This window comes from Pristis pectinata, chromosome 10 (assembly GCF_009764475.1).
Source record: "Pristis pectinata isolate sPriPec2 chromosome 10, sPriPec2.1.pri, whole genome shotgun sequence".
Classification (NCBI taxonomy): Eukaryota; Metazoa; Chordata; class Chondrichthyes; order Rhinopristiformes; family Pristidae; genus Pristis; species Pristis pectinata.
Window position 1 is genome coordinate 47,476,717 of NC_067414.1, and position 20,853 is coordinate 47,497,569.

Below are 20,853 nucleotides of genomic sequence, written 5' to 3' on the forward strand. Positions count from 1 at the left end.
CACCACTGACATTGCAGCATTCCATCAATACTGCATTGGTGTGTCAGCCTAGATATTGCGCTGACAGCTTTGGAATCGAATTGGAACTGCCTAACTCAGGCAAGAGTGCAGCTAAGTGAACCATTACCAGTGCATTGTCATCATTTTACTGCAATGTGAATAGCAGTAAATATGCAATCTGCCTGCCATTAACAAATTGTGACTTCCATATCATTTTCTTTGGAAGGAATCCCCAACCCATGATTTACTATACAAATAGAATCATCCAGGAAACTGCAGATATTACTTTTGAATACTCTACACAAGTAGAATTGCAAATTAATTGACCATGATATTTTTCCTGAAATTGACAACAATGATTTGGGAGAGGCACTAGAGATAAAAGAGAATGGCAGGTGGATGAAAACAGAGCAACAGTAGATCTTTTTTCAGGATTGATGTTATAGAGTGCTATCTAGATGGAGTCAATTGTAATTAGAATGGATGTTGAAGCTTGATTCAATTCTTTCAGTAAAAGAGACAAGTAATAGATTACAGAGATCATCACCAGGGTTGAGTAGGACTGTTGTCACTTAAAATGTACATTAAATATACCATCAAGCACTCATTTTTACACTAGTTCTACCTTAACCCATTTTATTATACCCATGTTCCTATCAACAACCCCCCAGATTCTACCACTCACCTACAATCTACGGGGAATTTACAGTGTGCCAATTAACCTACCAACCAGTACGTTGTTGGATGTGGGAGGAAACAAGCACCTGGAGGAAGCCATCGTAGTCACAGGGAGAATGCGATGTTTTCAGATTAGACTAGATTAGTTCATTTAGTTTGTTATATACGCCAGGGTGCAATGAAATTCCTTGCTCACATGAAGCTCACAGAGTAAACAGTATACATGATAATAATAAATACAACAATAAATACAACACCAACAAGTGCAAAAACAATGGAATGGTGCAAAGCATATTATTGCAAACTGAGGTAGTGCAAAAAAAATTCTAATTCTAAAGGGACAATAGCAGAAGAGGTAGAATTAGGAGTTCGAGAATGTGGCAGCACCACCAGGAAGGGGATATGAAAGAGATGATTGGTTCAGAAGTCTGACAGCGCTGGGGAAGAAGCTGTTATTGAATCGTCCAGGCCTTTGAGCTTCTGTACCTTCTCCTAGAAGGCAGAAGGTAGAAAAGGGAATGTCCAGGGTGACAGGCATCCTTGCTAGATAATGAAATATTCTGGCATTTTTCTGTTTGCAGTGTGGATGAGGTATACTTCAATAACCCGAATTTGTGGCACTTGGATTTAAAAGAGTCCTAGGTTCTTTTTCAACAAGATCACAGCATCGTCTAACATTTTGATTTCCCACTTGAGCCTTCTGAGCTCAGTGAATGATTCTGCAATACAAGGAGACATTATGTTTATGGCAGAAAATTTTGAAAAGTCGTTGCATTTGCCAAATTGTGGAGCAATATCATAGCTTACATGAAGTCTATTATATTGTTTCAATGTTCATTATTTTATTCTTCTCTAGAGATCAGAGCTAATTAGATCAAAATTATGAGTTGAGGGCTGACACCTAACCAAACTGGCTTGAGACTGTTTCAAGCGTATCACAGGATGGAAACTTTTAATCTCTTCACTCTCTGTTAAGCAAGTCCAACTCCCAGAAGTTACCATCGTTCTCATTTCTTTTGCTTTGGCAGAACAAGTGTTATTGTGTGTAAGAGCCAGTAAATAATAAAAAACTGGTATAAATCACTACTATTTTTCTCAAAGGAATCCCTTTTCCTCTCATGCCATTAATTAAAATCTTCAACTCTACCTAACTTGGCAATCCATGTTTAGAAATGGAAAAATCTAATTTAAGTCAACATCTGTTCTGGCAGCATCTGCTAGCTGTAAAGCAGCAGAATGTGGAACTATAGGCATCAACATGATCAGGTTCCCACAACAGATTCATATTCAGTCATGGGTCTCACCAGTTTGAGACAAACCTTGCTCAGGGAGTTACAACCTCTGCTTAGTTCAGATCAACATGATTTATAATGGCCTGAAATTTCTACTTAAAAAGACAACAGATTAGTAAATCTATGGAAGTTCAGGATGCCCATGCAATTGTGCACAAATGTTTCCAAATTCCACACAGCTGATTGCCCTTGCCACATCCTCCATGCTCCGATGCTGGACACTTCATCAGAGGAGTGTGAACTTTCACTTTTCCAGTAGCTATGTTAAGGAATCTGTCTGCAGAACCTGCATTAGTTTGACCTGATGCAGGTATGGAGACTCCAATAATTACAGTTGCTCCAAACGAGAGAGACAAGTTACAGATAATTAACATTTCTATTGAATTGATTGTTAACTTAAATGTATTTAGTTGTTTTTTATGTTTTAAGCCTTTTCATTTTTTTACTTTCAACCTATTTTCATATTCAACATTTTTATTAATTTGATTACCTTTTAAAATAATTTCTGAATGTTTTTGAATGTTTATGAAACATGAACAAATATTCAAGCTATTTGACAGTTGGTTCACCCCAGGGAGTTTGGCCAAGCAAGTGTCAATCTCTGTGCGAATTTACAGGGCTTCACCTAAAAAGGGTTGGAGCCAACTTCATTAAGGATATTCTAAACAGGGCTTTTGGTCAAGGCAAGAGTATATTTAGCAAGAGGTGGGCGAAGAGCACAGGCAGCAATCCATTCTGAGCAAATCTCAGGCCAACAGTTGCAAGCTTATGCTTTTAGTTGGAAAATTAACAAACATTGGTCAAAATGCTATGAGGCATACATAATTCTTTGGCAGAATATTTCAATAACTGTCCTAGTGAGTCTGCTTGGTAATTCAATTTCCTTATGTGGTGTTATGGCATTATTAAATGGTGGATGTTAAATCCTTATATATTTTCTGCAACTATAGTATTGCAACTCTGTAATTATTGTGGAAGGGGGAAAATGCCTTGGGGGAGACCACCCTTTCAAAACACTTCTGGGGAAACAGAATCAAACAAAAATATCAAGAGAGAAAGAAAACATCAAATAAGGCAAGATAACAGTTAAAGTTTTAGATCAATGACCTTGTATTAAACTGATGAAAAGGTTGGCGCTGTTAAAGGTTTTAAGCAAAGATATAGTTGGGATAGATGGGAGGGGGTGGGGAGGTTGGGAGAACAAAAGGGAGGCTCTTAATTGGGTGGAAAGGTTGAATGGCAACAAGAATGTCAACAGGAAAAAAGTGATTTACAATGGGATAAGTAAATAAATAATATGGTTCTGGGTCTTGTTTCATAACTCAGGTTTTCAAATGGTAATTGCAGGTAATGTTGCTATGTTGCTATTTTCATGTCCTCTAAATCCAACTTCATATAAAAGTCATGTACCCAAAACATTAACACTGGTTCTTCCTCTGCAAGTGCATCAAACCTGATGAGTGTTGACAGAATTTTTGGGTTTATTCAGGGTATAACATGTGCAAAATTGCAATTAATGCATGATGTTTAAATTTCTATGCAGGGAAGGAATTGGGCAGTGATCTTTAATGAGGCATGTGTGTGGAGTGGTGGGAGCATGTGGCTGTGAGGCAGATGGGAGAAGTGGGAGATGAGTTAAGTGACATAATTTTTTTTGTTAGGCCAACCTGTTCATTGGAGTAATGACCTTTTATTTCCGTCCTCCTTACTTTTACTGGCATCCACCTATTCCATGATCACCCCTCCCTGCACACTCTCCGAATTCTTTGATCTCCTTTCCCTATCACCTTTAATTTCTAGTAAAGACCGACATGATTTCACTGAGATTTAAAAGTAAATTACAATAATTTTGATGACTTTCACTATGTTGCATTGGAAGCTTCTAGACATTTGAAATGAATTTCAAGATGTACTTTCAGCTCTTCTATCACATGTGCAATCGTGGTGCAGAGCTTTTTTAAATCTATTCACCTTTAAGGATGTGGGCACTCCTGGCAAGGCCAGCATTTGTTGTCCATCACTAATTGCTCTCGAGAAGTACTCTTGAACTGCTGCAGTCATTCTGGTGAAAGTACACCAACTGTGCTGCTGACAAAGGAATTTCCTTGATTTGGACTCAATGACAATGAAAGATGATTGATATATTTCCATATCAGGATGGATTGTGATTTTGAGGAGAACCTGCAAGTGTTGGTGTTCCCATGCATTTGCTCTGCTTGTCGTCTTGATAGTAGAGCTCATGAGTTTGGGAGATGCCATCAGAGTAGCCTTGGCAAGTGAATGCTATGTATTTTGTAGTCAGTACACATCACAGCCACTTTGTGCTGGGTACCTAGGGTGGTTAATGGGGTACCAATCAAATGGGCTGCTTTGTCCTGAATGGTGTTGGAGCTCCACACGTCCAGGCAAATATAAAGTATTCCAACACACTTGGAAGTTGTGGTGGTAAGGTTTTGGAGTGGCAGAGTGCATCACTCACCAAGAATATCAACCCTCTGACCTGCTTTCATAGGCACAATACTTTGTGTGGCTGTTCAGCTGAATTTTTGGTCAATGTTGACCTTTAGGATATTGTCACCGGGGAACTCAACACTGAATGCCAAAGGTAGGTGGTTTTAATCTGTTGTTGGAGATGGTTATTGGCTGGAACTTGTGTGGAACCAATATAGTTTGTCAATTATCAGTCTATTTCTGAATTGGTCCAGGTCTTATTGCATGCAGGCAGGGGCTGTTTCATTTTCTGAAGAGTTGAAAATGGACTTGAACATTGTGAAATAAACATTCCCACTTCTGACCTTTGGGTGGAAGGAGGATCATTGATGAATCTGTTGAACATGGTTGAGAAACTGCCCTGAGAAACCCCTACAGAGATGTGCTTGGACTGGGGTGATTGCACATCATAAACGACAACTATTTTCCTTTGCATAACGTGTGTTTCCAACCACTGGAGTGTTTTCCCTTTGATGCCCATTGCCTTCAGTTTTACCAGGACTCCCTGATGTTGCAATTGGCCAAATGCTGCTTTGATGTCAAGGGCAGTAATTCTCATCTGATCTCTGCAATTCAGCTCTTAGGTCCATGTTTGGACCAAGGATGTGATGAGCTCTGGCAACATTCAAAATGGGCTCAGTATACTGTATCTGCAGAAACTCACTTTAAATATAAGTCATGACTATTGGGGGTTGGCCCGAGTCAATTTGCTTTGAGTCATTGTATGCTAACATAATGAGAGTGTTAATACAGACTCCCAACCAGGCAGGCAAGTTAAGTGTTTGTCTTTGCCTGGTAGGTATACATTAATACCATAAAAATATCCTTCTTGTGAAACTAAAAGAATTTTAAAAAGATCTTTTTGTTCCACATATGTTATGTAGTTTACTCGTTAGACCTCTGGGAATTCTGACTTTCTGTAGAATCGGATGGCCCTTGACGTATTTATTCCCTGTTGGAGGATTTTGTTGAGGTGGTATTGGTGTGTGTGTGACACATCCAAAATAAATGTAGGTCCCCTTCTTCATCAGCATTGACCAGCTGCCTATCTAAGGTGACAAAGATCACCCGATGTTAGAAAGAAAACATTCAGTTGGGTGTTGACTTTGACTGATAAGCACATGACTGTGGGGAAAGGAGAAGGAATATCAATCCACAGCAGTTGATGATTCTCTTCTATAGACTACAGGATGAAACTCTTCTTATCAAAGCAAAAGAGGGATTTCCACTGAGAAATCTGGATACCAATCCCTCTGTATCCAATTGAAGTGCAGACCAAGTAGGGCAGCAAAAATATTAGCAGAATTTTGAGCACCTCAGAATTAAAAAGGATGTCAGAAATGAAGCATCAGCATTAAAACTGTCATGTTTGCCTCAGATATTCTCCTGTATTAGCCACTCTGCTACTTACCTCTTGGTGTAATTCATTAGGGTGAGGTTTGTGATTGAATTTTGGAAATGGAGCAGGAAGATTTGGTCACACCTACTTGAAGTAATTTATACGTAGTGGACTCGAGGTGAGTTGGCTGTATGTTCAGTGGGAAAAGGGTCCTTCTGGAAAAGAATTAGGGTACAATTCCTTTTACCCACAGAGTTGATTGGTAGACATTTACTGAGCTTAGCACCTTATAATTGTCTGGAAATAGGTAGTAACCCAGTGGATAATATGATATAGTGGCTTAGCATTTTACCCCGGGGAAGGAAGAAATGTGTAAAGATGAAAAGAGGCCACTGGACAGATAAATCTTTGAACTCAATATCCACAATGTTTTGGACACTTTCCCTAGAGAATAGAACATGGGTTTTTCCATAGGGAAAGAGAATCTTGGGTGGTCTCCTCTCCTTGCTGACATCAGGGTCTATCTGAATGCTTATGAGTCCACCTGACCTTCATCTGGCAATGATCCCAAAATACCTCTGAACAGATTAATGTAAAAATGGAGGAGGACATCACAGGGGTGTAGCAGGTAGATCAGCTACCTCACACCTCCAGCAACCCAGGTTCGATCCTGACCTTTGGTGCTGCTTGTGTGGGATTTGCACGTTTTTCCTGTGACCCTGTGGGTTTCCCCTCTATGCCCTGATTTCTTCCAACATCCCAAAGAAGTTCTAGTTGGTAGGTTCATTGACTACTGTAAATTACCCCATGTGCAGGTGGGTAGGAGAAGAATCAGAGGGGAATGGATGGGCATGTGAGAGAGACTACGTTATGAGGAATTAAGTGGGGAAAATGAGATTGAAGGGATTGTTGTTAGACCCAGCAGTAACTCAATGGCCTCCTTCAATATTGTAAGGAAATATGAGATCTTGTTTTGAAATCACTTATAGGTATTATGATGAGGTATTTTCTGCTGTATAACTAATAACTAGTTGCGTTTTACCTGCTTAAAATATGGCACTGTTTCACAAATACATAAGTACTTCAATATAAAATAAAAATCTGCTTGATGGGATTTAATTCCATTAGTACCAATAGATTCATGAATTGTTGATAAGCTCAATTCTGTGGGCATTTACTTCTCTTTCTATTTTACCCTGATTGGTTTCTAATTTTAGATAAGCATTGAAATCAAAACTGAATGTTCCACTGCTGACGTTCACGCAGTGTTCATAATTGCTATTCTGTTACAGTAAATCCCAAAGAGAACTTCAACTTGGAATCTTATAGCTGTTGCTAAGGCAACATCTCTAAAGGTGAACCCTTTATTTGTTGTGCATAGAGCAGATCTTCTATAAAAGCTACAGCTAATGTTGCTATTTAAAACCTGCAATTCTTCTGAAAACTTGTAGGTTTTTCTGTGTTTGGATATTAGTGATGACAAACAAGGTGGGACACTGCTCCAATAGACACCACCTTTGTGATATTCTATTGGAGGTAGTGCTAACACTGCACACCGACAGTGCTATCATGTACTTTAACCACCATCTATATGTGGATAAAGGCCAGTGGACAATCACTTCAATTTTAGATTCTTCTCCGCCAAAAGGAGGAAATTAATCACAGGTGGCCATTGGACTCATTTACTCTTAGGATATTCCACTGTTGAAATTTTAAAATGGACATGGCTTATCCAGCCTTGCACTTACCCTACCAGCTTTAGCGCAGAGCACTGGGTACAGCAGAGTTGTGCACATGAAGTTAAATTTGCTGACTTTTGGAATGGTCTGCTCTTGTATCCTGAACATTGTAGGTAGAAATCCGTAACTTCATTTTATACAATTTTTGGATGTCCATTGAAGTGAGGAACCCACCTATGTTTTCCACCCCCTGTAGTGGGCCCTCACATTTCTAAGATGGGTTGTCCCACCACATAGATAGGAGTTCTACCCAAAACACCAGGATAAAGAAGCTGACTTTTAAACAAATTTGGGTTCATGTGGACATTCTTTAAGTAATCAAATTGCCCCTCTAACCTATTCATGCAACCAAGCCATTTCAAGCTTTATAAGAGTCAGCTTATTTGATGTAATGAGTCTGCACAGACCAATATTTTGGACAGTACGTCATCAGTAAGGGAGTCACAATTAGTCACATACTTTCCAGTAGGATTGGCTAACATCTTCCTCTTCGTCATAGCCATCAACTACTGATGTAAGGGCACTAATCGATATATCTCCCAAAGTGGATTCACCTGTTGGGATTGGTTTAGTCATTACCTAGCTGATTTACAAGAGATGGTTGCCTCTCATGCAGTTACATCCTAGCAAGGCAACCAAAACAATTGGGTGAGGAAAATCTGAGCATAGAGAAAAGCAACACAGCTTTGCAATTGTGCATCTATCTGCCCAGACTAGGATTGAAGACATACAGAAGATATGAATCATCTTCTAAATGAGAAAATAACTGTGTTTGTTGGAATTTGAAATTCTGGACATCAAAAGTTGGGTTAGTATTTCCACCTTCCTGCTCTTTGATCTATTCCATTTACTTAGTATTAATTGACTAGGTAAAGTTAATGAAAAGATACTAGTGTTCAAGATCTGAAGCAAAACAAAAATATTGGGAAGGCACCACAGGTCAAGTAGTTTCTATAAATGAATAAGGTGTTTAACCGTAGGGATTTCTCTAAGCTTGATAGTTGTTTGATTCCCAGCTGCTCCTAATTTTTCTTAAGAGCATTTGAAGATTTTTCTTAGTTGCTCCTCCTCTAGCAGAACCTCCAGGCTGTCTATACACTTCTTTCTGTAGCCCCTGTATCCACTTTACACAACTATCCAGTACAGTTAAACACTGGCATCTATTTGATAATGTTGAAAATTGTACAGAAATGTCAAGTTCACAAAAAAAAGGACAATTCCAATCTGGTTAATTTCAATCTAGTCAGTAAACTCTCAGTCATTAACAAATTGACAGAAGATGTTTCCAACTAAACTCCTAACCGAGGCCCAGTTTCTGTTTTGCCAGGACCTCTCAGCTAAAGATCTCATCAGTCTTACCCCAAACTTGGACCAAAGGGATGAATTCCTGAGGTGAGCTGGGAGTAACTACTCCCAACATCAAAGCAACATTTAATCTAGTGGACACCAAAGAATCTTGATTACACTGAAGTCATTGGGCATGGAGAGAACTACTTTCCAATGGTTGGAATCAAACCTCACACAAACATTATTGGCTGTCGGAGGTCAGCCATCCCAGCCCCAGGACATCACCGCAGGAGTTCCACAGGGCACTGTGCCAAGCCCAATCATCCTTAGCTACTTCATTAATGACATTCCGTCACAAAGTGGGAATGTTTGCTGATGATGGCAAAGTGTTCATTTCCACTTGCACTCATGCCTGCATGCAGTGATACCTAAAGAACATTCAGGAATGGGCTGAGAAGTGACAAATAATAACGGTGGAGAGTCAAACCGCCTATCCATGACATGCAATGGCATTACCATTTTCAAGTCTGACAGAATCAACATCCTAAGGGTTACCATTCACCATAAACTCCACTGGACCAGCCACACACATACCATGACAAGACCTGGCCAAAGGCTGAGTACTGTGGGGCAAATGGTCCATCCCCTGACACCACAAAGCCATTCCACCATCAATGGGGCACATGTGAGGAATATGATGCCTGGATAAGTGAACTCCAACATTCAGGAAACTCAGCACTACCCAGCACAAAGCTGCCCATTTAATGAGAACCCATCCACCACCCTAAAGATTCATCCTCTCCAACACCAGCGCTCTGTGCACCATCTGCAAAATAAACTGCACTTAGTTGGCCAGGCTGCTCTAACCGCATCTCCTGAACCTATGATCTCTACCACCAAGAAGGACAAGGGCAGCATGAGCATAGGAACAACATCACCTCCAGGTTTCCCTCCAGTTTGCACACCGTCCTGATTGGACATTTATCACTGGTCCTCCATTCTTGCTGGGTCTATATCCTGGAACTCCCAACCCAACAGCACCCTGAGAGTACTTAAGATATCTTTATTAGTCACATGTACATCGAAACACACAATGAAATGCACCTTTTTGTGTAGAGTGTTCTGGGAGCAGCCCACAAGTGTCGCCACGCTTCCGGCATCAACATAGCATGCCCACAACTTCCTAACCCGTATGCCTTTGGAATGTGGGAGGAAACCGGAACATCCAGAGTAAACCCACACAGACACGGGGAGAATGTACAAACTCCTTACAGACAGTGGCCGGAATTGAACCCGGGTCGCTGGCGCTGTAATAGCATTGCGCTAACTGCTACACTACCGTGCCTTACCGTGCCGTACTTCACCAGATGGATGGCAGTGATTCTCAAAGATGTCTCACGGTCACCTCAAGAGAAATTAGAGAAGAGCAATGAATGCTGGCCTTGTCAGTGATGCCCGTATCCTGAACAATGAGTAATTGGGACTGTGAGACTCCACAGAAAACATTGCTGCATCCTTTTGCAGTCTCAGCTCTTTGAGAGCTGCTGGATGTTGTTATCAATAGTCTAACTAACTTATCCTGATAAGTGAAAAATTTAAGCTATTCAAAGAACCAGTGCAGGTGCAGTTATGAACAATGGCAGCAAGAAGCATCCTATCAAAGGAATTGGGTCTTTGAATAAGTATAATCCTCTATAGAGATGCAATATTGACAAAGCATGCTCCAGACTTCACTTATGTACGTGAGTCTGTGGAAAACTCATTTCCTTGCTTATCATTCCATTTTCGCCATCCTCCTCCACCTTTACCACTGTAACTTGATAAACAATCTGGGAGAAATTTAGGGTGGCTCAGTGGTGCCACTAGTAAAACTGCTGCCTTACAGCTCTGGTGACCCGAACTCAGTCCTGACCTCTGGTGCTGTGTGCGTGGAGTTTGCACATTCTCCCTGTAACTTCATGGGTTCCCCTCAGATGCTCTGGTTTCCTGCCCACATCCCAAAGATATGCAGGTTGGTAGGTGAATTGACCTCTGTAAATTGCCTCTGATGTGTTGGTGAGTAGTAGAATCTGGAGGGATTCGTATAGGATTGGTGGTAGATGATTAGGGCAGACTCAGTGTGCTGAAGGGCCTGTTACAGTGCTATATGACTCTCAATCTTCCACACTTAAGACAAATTTACAATTGTATAAGGGAATTCAGGAAATTGTATTCAGGAAATTCTGGATCTTAGACTGACAAAGCAAACCCACTAATTATACACTGTCATCTACCATACAATGGTTCTGTCTTCCGAGCTTCCTCTGTTAAACGAGCCAATTGGGGCTTTCTTAAAGTGGTATTATGTGATTCTCCTGTGTGGTTGCTACTGCCTGCTGCATCATAACATAACATCATGTTATGTGGCAATTTTGCCAATAAGAAGTTGTTATAGGGATCGAGATTAGAGATGATGAGCAGCAGGGAAGTTCCATTCTCCCAATATGAAATGTTTAATAATGTTTACTTGATCGTGCTGTTGCAAGGTCCATTGTAGATCTAAAAATTACTGTTGCTAACATTAATAGGCTACTGCAATACCTGTCTGCTTGCAAAGGATAACTCACTTCTTTGCAATGTGCAATGATTATAGGCATGGATTCCTATACATATCTGTTGAATGTGCAGCTAATACTAAATAATTTCCATGATAAAATTATCATAATTGCTACATCATTGTTAACAAGATATTGTTTGGTTGCTTATTTTCCCATGCTGGTGATTAAAAATAACAGACAGGCCTTTCCTTTATACTCTCATGTGTTTTTTTTCCCTTTCTTTCCTCTTATATATTGTTAATATTGCAAATTACACTAGTTATTGTATTTTCTGTTTATTTCTGACTCTTCCTTGACCTCAAGAAGTGTTAACCTATTACAGTATCCAGCAGTGCATTGAATCCTTTGTTACTGATTTTTTTGCTTCTCCTGGCAGTCAGCCATTTGTTCTGATAATTGTACACTCCAGCTTGAGATTTGGACATAAATGGCTTGTAAAATGCTTTTTATATGTTAAAGGTTCAGCTTGGAAAAAAATTACGATTGGTTGATAATTTTTGTTACAGCGAACACCCTACAAAATCTCATGTGTTTTGCAATTAATGAGTAAAAGTAAGCTTCACTTTGAATATTTTGTTAAAGAGGATTTTGGGTCTCAGTTCCTTAAAGAGACACTAATTAAAAATGTGAGTTGGATGAAGTGCTCTATTTTGAATTCAAGAGCAGTACATTTTTTTTTAATTGAGAAAACCCTGTATATTGTTTGCCTTGTGTATGAAGGGACAAATAATTAAATCCATTGGAATTAAACACACATTTGTAACAGCTGGAAGATTCACTGCTTATTTTTCTCATTACAGGACAGCTTTCCCTCTCGTTTTGGAGGAATTCATTTTGTCAATCAGCCTTGGTATATTCATGCTCTTTATACTGTCATTAGGCCCTTCCTGAAAGAGAAGACCAGAAAAAGGGTGAGACAAATGTATTCAAAAATACATAGAGGATACAAAACAATTTGTTATCAACATGTTGCATTGGCAGTATCTGTGCTGTGGTCCTCATAATGCAATATTCTTCCTTAAAAGTGACTGCCTTACTGAAGATCCTGTAGAAGTGTACTACCCCACTAGGTGTAAGGAACAATTAATTGACCTTGTATACATGAGACACAGCAGTGAATTTAGATCAGGGTTATTTCATTGTGTTACGTAAGCAAAAACAAATTGACCCAAGAATTGTTATTATTTGACAAATCGCTCATCTGTTAAGGGTGATCTTCCAACTGCACTCTCAACAGGGAGTCTTGTCCGCTGAAATTCTGGTGTGTTCTGCATATGTTACAATACACACTCCTGGGGAAAGGTCTGTGAATGTTGGAATCTCATGCTATTTTTAATACTTGTTTCCCTGAAAATATAGGCACAGAGATTGTGGGCCGAAGGGTCTGTTCCTGTGCTGGACTATCCTATGGTCTATGTCCTATAACTTTATGTTGAAAGTTTGCATTACTGAGTGCCATCTCATTTCCACATTTGTATTGTTATAAATATGCTTCCTTTACCAGCTATTCAGAAATCTAATACCAGCAACATTGAAACACATGAAGCTGGACTTGTGCAACATTAATAGATAATTTTGCATGGTGTTTCATCTCAGATGCAAGCATGAAAAATAATTATTCTATACTCACCATTTGGATTGTTTTTAGATGGCACTCTCATTTTAAATTCATGATGAGATGACATCATTTCAGTTGGATTCTCTTTCATGTTAAGACTAAGCAGAGAGACCTTTGTACCTGCTCAGAATAAATCTGACCTAAGAATGCTGGAGGGATTTTTTTGCAAATTAGAGCAGAAAATTCACTGAAAAGTTGACAGCAACTGATTCCTCCATGTTTTATAATGATAGCAGCTTCTCTAAGGTAATAAGGTGCAATTGTTATAAATAGACATAACTGAAGATCAACCAGAGTTTACAGATATCATAAGATCATTTAAAGGTTAATTGTATTTTGTAGGTTGGCATTTGCTTGCTAATTTGCAACTCCTTTCCTAATCTTGCAACTAGAATTTGTAGCCATTTTTTCCCCTCTTAACCCACACTAAATGTAACACTGAACTTGCATGTGTAAGAAAAAATGTGACAAATATATTTCAAGATATTAAGATTAAGAAGCATATTGGATTCTGCTAGATATTGGTACTGTTAATTTAAATTTGAAAAATACTTTTGAAAGGCACTGCAGTTTTATTATTCCTATATTAATATTTATGCATTGTTACTATATCATCTTCCTAGATATTTATGCATGGAAATAATCTAAACAGTCTTCATCAGCTTATACATCCCGAAATCCTGCCTTCAGAATTTGGAGGGATGCTGCCACCTTATGACATGGGAACATGGGCACGAACTCTGCTGGAACACGAATATGATGATGACAATGAATATGTTAGTGATTCCTATAATATGTCTTTCAAAGATGTGGAAAAGACCCTGTCTCCAAAATCTATGAAGAGGTTTGTATTCTTCTAGTTATCAAATCTGCATCATTATCTATACATGTCTCTGATAGATTTATCTCAATTTAGAAAATCTGTTAAGTAGAGAAGTATCAATTTACCTGAACATATATGGGGGAAAAAAACTTTATGGTTCCTTTGTTCTTGAGAAGAACTAATTTACTTTTTTTTAAATTGTGGCCTTTGACTTTGAGTGGGTTTGTTGAGAGAACTACTCATAACCTGTATTAGTTTATAGTTCTAGAGTCATGCCGCATGGGAACAGGGCCTTTGACCCAATGAATCCGCACTAACCATGTAGCGTTCATTTGCTACATTATTTCCACTTTGGAAAAAAAAGATTTTCCCCAGATTCCCATTAGCTTCCCCCAGATGCTACCACTCACCCAGACTATGCCAATTACCAGTGGCCACTTGACCTACCATCAATTTAAAAGATGGATAATCTTGTTGACTTTTGTGCCGAAATAATTGATTTATGCCAACCATTGGGGAATTAGCCTTGAAGATATTTGTTATGAGAAAACACTTAATCTATATAAATATCAAAATGCAAATACTCATTTTTTTTCAATATTTAAAATATCTCAAATGCAACATGAGGACAAGAAACTTATTAAATCATTATTACATTCTCTGAAACATAAGTTCCCATTTTATCAATTGTGAGGTCAGTTACCAAATGTTGATCTAACACTAAAACATGACCGCTTTAATTGAACCTCTTTAGACAGTTTTCTAGAGAGATGTCTGGAACATTAACCTGAATTGCTCCAAAATGCTGGCAAACACCATGATGGGGATTGAACTAGAGAGAGAGTTGTTAAGCAGTTCATTTTAATCCCTTTTGATGAATTGCTGTTTTCTGCTATCAGCAGTTTAAACAAGCTAAAATTGAGGTTTTTTTTAAGAATAGTGTCCCATTTTAAAGCAATTTTTCAAAACCCAGTGGCAATAAAGGAAAATTAAGATTGGGCTTGCATGCATTGCAATAAAAACTGCATCAAACACCATTCTATAGATTAGAGACAGAGAGTCACACAATACAGAAACAGACTCTTTGGCCCACTGAGTCCACATCAATCATCAAGCATTGATTTACACCAATACACCATTCATCCCATTTTATTCTTCCCACATTCCAATCAACTTCCTTCATCTCCAAGATTCTCCCACCCATCCACATACAGTATTAGGGGCAATCTACAGTGGCCAATTAACCTATCTCCCACATTCCAAAGATTTGCATGTTGGAAACCAGAGCACCTGGAGGCAACTCATATGGTCACAGGGAGAATGTGCAAACTCTGCACAGACAGCACTGGAGGTCAGGTTGAACCTGGGCCACCGCAGCTGTGAGACAGCAGCTCTACTAGCTGTGCCACTGTGCCACCCATTATCTGATTGACTGACCTATTAATCTATAAAACCCAGGCAGAATACAATGTATTAGAGGGATGAATGTAATGGTAACATTACTCTCATTTTGCCAGAAAGTCTTAATGGAGTTGCCAAATTTCTGTTTTTAAACAAAATTGATAACTGCCACTAATTAATCCCTCAAAGATAAATAATGAATATAAATAACAAGATCTAACCCAGTTAAAATCTACCTAAAATTTACTGCACTTTGTAGTAGCCACTTGTCTTCAAAGAACCTCCTTTGCTCTTGGAACTTTCTTGGTAATATCTGCAAGGTTTGGTCATTCATTAAAGTAATAATGGACCAGTTATTTCACAGAATGAAAAGTGCCCACCATTAAGAGCAGTAGACCACAGCTGACACAGAAAAATCACACAGCTGACCTCAATATACTTATGTCACATGCAATGAACATTAACAAATTCTGATACTGAACTGAATTCTCAGATCAGAGGGCTGCTGACCTCATGGGTGACTTCTTAATCCATGTTAAAATGTGTGGTTAAAAATGAGTTAATGCTTGTGTTAGAGTGAGACACAGGAAAGTAGCATGAACTAATTCTGTAAAAATATGTAAAGTTCACTGATTGAAAGTTCATATCTATTAACCACTGAAACTAACAAAATAGATCTGACTGCACAAATTCTAAAAAGGCGAGTTTTTCTTTCAAAACTCTTTACTCAACTGAACTTTGGTGTCCCGTTGGCTTTGACTCAAGAGTGCTGGAATAGTCATGCAAATTCTCAATCCTTTACACAGCTCCAAATGGATTCAGGGAAAGATCTCTATGCCTGAAGGTTGAAGTTTAGGAATCAGTAGAAATTTGCCCTTGCTCCTCATCTACATCTCAAGGTGAACTCCTGATGGCTGTTGGGCTTCATCAGGCAGTTTCCTCATCAATGAAATGCCCCTGGCAGATTTTAACCAAAAGCAAAACTGGGATGGAGCTTTGCTTCCTGTCCTGTAATTGATTTAATATCTTTGATATTCAGGGTCATTTAAACTATAAACATTGAAGTAAATAATCAAATAATTAAACCTTGCAAAATAGGAAATAAAATTATTTAAAACACAGAAATAATTAAAAACATTAAACTAAAGCACATTAAGTAAAACAAAAATGTACTCCTTTGCTGTCTCACCTGCATGCCTAGATCCTCCATTCAAAACAATGGGGTCTCAGATCCTGCACAGGATTGAATAATGCAGGATCCAAGATTCCCAGTGTAGTGCTGGGGTTTCCAGCAAAGTTCCACCTTGCTGCCGGAAGTTGAATCTCCTAACAAATTCCAGACTAACATTGCATGAGTTCCTTTCACTTACTTCCTTTTGAGCAGCTGCTTGCAAGCAAGATTCAGCTCATGGTGTTAAGGATGGGAGGAGAACTGAGGAAAATGGGAAGAGGGCTAATTGAGACCACCAGATCCTTCTAGCACCACATTAAAATTAAAACTAAAGTGTTCATTTACCTTTTTTGGTAGTGGCTGCTTGCTAGACCAGGCAGCCTGGTTATCCTGAGCAGAGAAGCTTGTTCAGGCATACATCACTCGCAGCACCTCAATTCTATTAAAGATCTATGTAGGGGTCTAATTATAATATTAGGCTGCTGCTTCAAAATGTATCTGATGAATTTTTCAGTGGTCTGAAAACCTGTGAGTTTAGGTACAAGCTATCCTACCACTAAACTACACCTGAAAAAAAGACTCAACACATTCCAATACCCACATTATGTTAGTCCAGTCTAAAAACACTTTGTAGCTATGCTATGGTGGTAGTGCAAATTCAGCCTTAGAAATTAATTGTAATACTTGTACCTGTTTATTCCATTTGGATCAGTTATGATTAAAGTGTGGGATGAACAGGAGGCATTTCTGCAGAATGATATTTTCTGTTCGTCAAATCTATGGTGCGGCATCATTACATCTCTCTCATATATTGGATGAGGTTAAATTAAAAATAAAGGAAACAGGTGAAACAGTCCGATTGTTCAAAGCACATTCAAAGTCAACCTGTTCTTTAGCCTTTTCTTGGTGTCCTGCATCACTTCCACAACCTTCCCAAGCTGCCCAGCTATACAACAGCTAGTAATCACAGTGATCAGTGATGTACTCTGATTTTCCTGGAACAAAACCACAGTTCAGCACCCTGCGTGTTATTCTAATTACAGTTTCATTGAAAAATTTAAATCTGTAAGCTGCAGTTTGCAAGATGTATCAATATTTTGACAGGTATATCACCAACTGTAGTTTTGTTTCATAAAGTTCATTAAAATCATAAAATTAGCATGAGCATGCTTAACACTAGACAAAGATGAAGGGACAAACTATTAATTCTATTTAATTCCCCTGTCATTTAGAGATTTGTTCACAAGCTACAAAGCACCATTCAGTTAGAATGAACAAGTGGTACAACACTGAAGAAGACTATACAATTATTGTGCCTGTGCTTACTCTTCGGAGGAGCTATAAATATATCCTCCTCGTAGCCATGATGTAGCATCTGTCTGTCTTCTGGAAAGTCACCCTCTATTGGCTAGAGTGTAAGGAGATAGCTTAGAAGACCTTGAAAAGCTCCTGTTGGGCAGGGCCCACCTTCAAACTGCTGCCCATGGCCTATTGATGGAACAACCTGGGTTTGTTGGCTGCCAGGCACAGGTGATCTGAGCAGTTGCTGTGCCAGGTGACATGATGACAGTTTGAGTAAGGACATGCTGTGCATCAGGTTGCTTTTCAGGGAACTGAGTAGACAATAACGCAATGACCAGATGGCAACTGTATCTCTCCACCACTGCATCAACCTCCAGATATTTGCTGAGATGGAATCCGGATCCTCAAACACAGTTTTCTGAATAGCAGCTCTGTATACATCTTGTAAACTGCAGCTTACATATTTAAATCTTATATCTAGTAGTATACATCTTGCGAACTGCAGCTTACAGATTTAATTTTTCAATGAAACCGTAATTAGATTAATTTACAGGGTGCTGAACTGTGGTTCTATTCCAGGAAATTCAGAGTACATCACTGATCACTGTGATTACTAGCTGTTGTACAGCTGGGCAGCTCTGAGTAGCAAGGGGATCAGGCACATGTGTCCACTTCTTCATATGAGGGATGGCCTCAAGTGAACCATATCTGTTCTCATGTAGGAGAGTGATCTGCTCATGTGTGGCTTTAACTTGTCAATGTAGGAAACTTGCAGCAACTCTTTGCTCCTGGAGAATGCTGAGCTGCTCATGAATAGCATCTCCATGCCTAAAGAAAGCAGCATTCTGGTCAAGAATGTCATAACTTAAACTTAATAAGACTTGGACGGAGGTCATTTTGCCCATTGGGTCCACACTGGTTCCCATCAGTTCTATCCCCCTCTTATTTCTCCATAACCCTGTGATATAATCTCTCTCACATGCTCATCTACTCCCCTTTGATCTTTTGCTGGTTACACAAGGGGAAGTTTACAATGGCCAATTAACTTACTGCCACATCCTTGGCAAGTGATCGGAAACCAAAGTGTCAAGGGGAAACCCATGTAATCACCTGGAGAACGTGCAAACTCGACATGATCACTGGAGGCGAAAATGAAAACTGGGTTGCTGAGATAACAGCACTAACTGTTGCAGCACAGTGTCAGAGGTGTCCCCTCCCCCTCAGAAGACAAACAAATCAAACAGAAAGACTGTGGGGATGCTGGAGATGAGACAACGTGAACAGTGTTTGGCTGATATGTGGTATTTTTCTGTTCCATACAGATATCCAGCTGCTGTCTGGCAGTGCTTCAGTGTTCCCTTAGAGCATTAAGATGCACCCATGAGACAGAGAGCTGACACCGCTGGATCAGGGCGAGTGCACGGGTGCATTCGCACTCTGTGACCTTTGTCTGTGCTTCCACTGTGGCTGACTCCTGCTCCAGTAAGAGCTGTGTTGAGGGTGGACTCCAGGCTGGCCCTTGCCTGGCAGCCTCCAGAGAGAGTCCCAAGGCATCCTCACAACTTGCTGCAAGAGCACGCTTCTCGCCATCTCCTGCATTCGGTCAGGCAGCTCTGAAAGCACGCTTACAACCTCAGCATGCATCTGCATCTGTTTTGCCAAGAAGGCATCCCAGTCATGATCCTTAGCTGTATGGACATTCCCTTGGGTGAGCCTGTATTCCTCCCACTGGACAGCAGCCTGCTGGTGCTGCTGGGTCACCATGTGACATACATCCCTCGGGACTAATATCTTGACGCCTCACTGCACCAATCTCTGAGCCAGGGCTGGGGTCATCAGGTGTAGAGAAGAAGGGTTGTTTTCTTTATCTTTTTTCTCTTTCCCATCCCCTCCCTTCAGTATCCCCACTGGCTCCTCCTGTTCAATTTGATTTTTTCTCTCTGAGGAGGAGGAGGGGGCACCTCAGGCACCCATAAGGATAATGGGGCATAAAATTGCTGTTGGGGTCTTCTTGTTGACACAGCACCATTCACATTTGTGAGGCTATGCGCTGCTGAGGAACTCTGTGGGAATATCAGCATCAGAAGGAGCATTGAAGTGCTTACCTGGCAGTTTGACAACCCGCCGGCTCTCCCAACTGTCTGCACCCTCTTGGCCCATCCTTCTCAGTAATGTTGGCCCCTGTTGAATGGGACACCTCCCTCTGTTGGGGAGGGTGAGCCTCCATCGTCTTCCTTCTATTGCTGACAAATGTTGCTTAAGTGGAAAAGATAAAGGGCATTCGTAGACTTGTCATATGTTTCCATTCAACTGCTGACCACCGAGTGGGGACTAAGGTGTTGGAAAGTGTATGGTGATGTGAGGCTGGGAAACAGGTTTGGAGTGGCAGTAACATGTGGCAGGTGTAGAGGAGTACCATTTTCTTCTCTGTGTCTGGGATATTGTATGAGAGCATGAAAGAGCTCCTTTATAGGGCTTTACATCTGCTCAAATCATGAAATATTTCATGAAATTGCTCCCTGGTACAGGGACTATCAGAGTGGCCAGGCACCATCCCAGCCTCCTCCTGTTACCCTTCCTTAATGATGCCCCCTCAGGTACCTGGCCTTAGTAAGTTGCTCCTACATCTGGGGCAGTAATCACCACCCATAAGTCCAAAGGTGAATTAAGGCGTTCTCTATTCTCTCCCTTTCTCTGCAGCCTGTTTACCTTTGCCACCATTGTGTGTGATCCTGCTTTCTGTGTATGTTGGGGCATGTGCCTTTAATGCCTGATGACCTGTGGGATTGATGTGTGCAGGTTCTATAAGTGTGCTTTGTAGAGCAGTGCTGGTCCCATTTTACCACATAACTCCAGGTGAAAAGCATACCACTACTTTTATTAAAGGTATTTTTAACCAATTTCACAATTCTTTATATGCAATAGGTTGCACCCATTTAGATTTTAATTTCTCGACAATTGATTGCAAAATCTACGCACAAGCTAATTGCTCCCAGTTTGGCTCATAATACTCTGTTTATATTTTCATTTGTGTCCTTCCCTACTCTCCTTTCAATGTTGTCAAGCTGGGTGAAGCTCTGTGAACACCAGCTGTCCTCTCTAACCTTGCCCAAGTG

The 20,853-nt window shown here is 40.0% G+C and overlaps 1 protein-coding gene across 3 annotated transcripts in view; it reads left to right on the top strand.

The window, feature by feature from the left end:
* Positions 1 to 20,853, top strand: part of clvs2 (clavesin 2) — a 63,340-nt gene that overhangs the window by 30,597 nt on the left and 11,890 nt on the right. The window contains exons 3-5 of one of the 3 annotated variants that reach the window (XM_052024995.1): positions 12,223 to 12,333; positions 13,664 to 13,884; positions 19,060 to 19,309. In XM_052024995.1, coding sequence (XP_051880955.1) covers positions 12,223 to 12,333; positions 13,664 to 13,884; positions 19,060 to 19,108 — 381 coding nt within the window. In that variant the 3' untranslated portion in view covers positions 19,109 to 19,309. Of the gene's footprint in view, positions 1 to 12,222; positions 12,334 to 13,663; positions 13,885 to 19,059; positions 19,310 to 20,853 lie in introns of those variants that run through there. The other 2 variants (XM_052024994.1, XM_052024996.1) reach the window with 2 other exon arrangements.